The following is a 2,500-nucleotide window of genomic DNA, read 5'->3' on the forward strand; positions in this document are numbered from 1 at the left end:
GGGGAGGGACGGGAGGGCGGGAGGGCGGGCGGGCGGGCGGGCGGGGGCGGGGGGCGGAGCGGGCAGGGCGGGCGGGCGGGCGGGCGGGGGCCCCCGGACCACGGGGAGGGCGCGGGGGCGGGCGGCAGGCGGCGGGCGGGCGGGCGGGCGGGCGGGCGGGCGGGCGGGCAGGGCGGGGGGCCCCCCGGACGCCGGGCGGGAGGCGCGAGGGCGGGGCGGGCGGGCGGGCGGCGGGCGGGCGGGCGGGCGGGCGGGGGCGGGCGGGCCCGGACGCGGCGGGGGGCGGGAGGGCGCGGGCGGGCGGGCGGGCGGGCGGGCGGGGGCCCCGGACAACGGGGCGGGGGCGGGCGGCGGGCGGGCGGGCGGGCGGGCGGTGGGCCCCGGGACCCCGGGGCGGGCGCGGGCGGGCGGGCGTGCGGCTGGTGTCGGGGCCCGTCACGCGGGAGGGAGGAGAGGGAGGAGGGAGGAGGAGGGAGGGAGGTATTGAGTGATTGAGGAGGGCCGGCCCCTCACTCCGGGCTGTCGTTCGGTCCGGTCCCCCCGGACGGCCGGGGATGGGGAGGTGCTTTCCCCTCACTCTTCTTTCTTTCTTTCTTTTTCTTTCTTTCTTCCCCTTACTCCTTTTCTTTTTCTTTCTTCCCCTCACTCTTTTCTTTCTTTCTTTCTTTCTTTCTTTCTTTCTTTCTTTATTTCTTTCTTTCTTTCTTTCTTTTTTTCTTTCTTTCTTTCTTTCTCTACCCCCCACCTCCCCTCACTTTCCCATAGGCCTTTAATACGGCGCTGTGAACTCGGACTCTAACCTCTAGAGGTAATTCATGCCGTAATCTCCACACACGCATGTACATGTTTCGCATCCCTCACTGCTATCAAGCGCTTTAACCTACTTTAACTCGCCACTGCCTTCCTCAAGCGCTTCCCAAACCAACCTCACTTACTGTGTACATAAGTAAATGAATAAATCATCAATTTGAACAAACCCTAAGTAAAGTAAACGCTTGGGGTTGTGCTGTTGTAGGAAAATAATCAGCACATAACATTAAAGGGTTGAAGAGAATAACATTGATGGTCTGGTAACAATGGCACCTGTTATTAATATAATAGATATAAGAGGCAGGAAGTGAACAGTCAGCACTGCTTCAGAGGTACTTTAGTGGCGTACAAGACGTACCTGATGGCCGATTAATGCGTTAATCGGGCTTCCTACATTTTACTCATTGATTGGTTAAATATTATTCTTGCTTATTTGCTTCATTTGTTTTGTTATTAAATATTATAAAACATGAATAAATACAAGTGTTTGTTATTTTATTAATCTTTCTTATGTAGTACTGTTCAGTACTTTATTTTCCCGTTTCCGTTTCTTACCCTTTTCATATCTTCGCACAGGGCGGGCTCGTTAACAACATCGAATCGAACGTACGTGACGCCGAAGAATATGTGGAAAGAGCCAAAGAAAACACTAAAGCTGCTATTAAAGTGCAAAAAACAAGCAAGGTGGTGAGTAACGGATTCATCCGTCCACTACTGCGATCTAAAATCTCTCTCTCTCTCTCTTTTCTTTTTCTTTCCCTTGTCTTTTTCTTCCTCCTTCCCCACTTCTTCCTCCTCCTCCTCCTCCTCCTCCTCTGTCCTGCTGGTGGTGCTGCGTGTGTACACACGGTCAGGGAGAGATGATCGACCGCATAGAGTATAATGTGGAACACGCGGTGGATTACGTGGAAAGGGCCGTATCAGACACCAAGAAGGCAGTAAAGTACCAGAGCAAAGCCAGGAGGGTGAGTCAGGCGACCGTCCTCGTGTCCGTCCTCACGTCCCGTGTCCTGCTGTGTTCGGCTTTGCTTTGTGCTCGTGCTCTTGCTCGAGAACGAGTGAGGTACATGAACAGGTGATCAAGGAGACAAAATAAAGCCAAAGAGAAACCCAAACAAATGCTTTGTTGCTTGTAAACAATAGACATTGTCACAAAGCAGCTGTACATCAACATATCACTTCAGTATAAGGTTTTTAAATAATCAATCAATCAAATCATCCCTTATAATCGACCCAGAGGCGACGGTAGCAAGAAAAGAACTCCCTGAGAAGATACGAGAAAGAAACCTTGAGAGGAATAGGACTCGAATGATACACAACAATGAAGCCAGGACATTCACTCTGTCTGTCTTGTTGAAGGTATCGACTTTTCCTAGTAATTCCAGTCCGAGGCCATCTTCGTGGTTTCTTTTTTTTTTTACCGATAAGACGTTCATTTCCTTCCTCGCCGATAAAATACAAGCGGCATAGCAAAATTACATTAGGAGGAATTACTTAGGAAGTACTCAGCAGGACATTAATGGGTTTGAGTAGTCATGACACACATGCACACGTGCCAGACTCCTAGTAATAGAAAGCCATGGCTAAGCCCCGCCTACTTTAATGCTTAAACAGGAAGAGACTAATCTTCTATCTTTTGTTTTTACAGAGCGTTTCCCAGAACTGGACAGATTTCTTGATTTTTTTTTTT

The 2,500-nt window shown here is 51.9% G+C and overlaps 1 protein-coding gene across 4 annotated transcripts in view; it reads left to right on the forward strand.

Annotated features, from left to right (window-relative positions):
- Window positions 1-2,500, forward strand: part of LOC113640316 (syntaxin 1A (brain)) — a 119,294-nt gene that overhangs the window by 111,469 nt on the left and 5,325 nt on the right. For 2 of the 4 annotated variants that reach the window (XM_047806398.1, XM_047806397.1), the window contains exon 9: window positions 1,387-1,497. In XM_047806398.1, coding sequence (XP_047662354.1) covers window positions 1,387-1,497 — 111 coding nt within the window. Of the gene's footprint in view, window positions 1-765; window positions 809-1,386; window positions 1,498-1,664; window positions 1,776-2,500 lie in introns of those variants that run through there. The other 2 variants (XM_047806399.1, XM_047806396.1) reach the window with 2 other exon arrangements.

The sequence above is a fragment of the Tachysurus fulvidraco genome, chromosome 22 (assembly GCF_022655615.1).
Source record: "Tachysurus fulvidraco isolate hzauxx_2018 chromosome 22, HZAU_PFXX_2.0, whole genome shotgun sequence".
NCBI classification, from domain to species: Eukaryota; Metazoa; Chordata; class Actinopteri; order Siluriformes; family Bagridae; genus Tachysurus; species Tachysurus fulvidraco.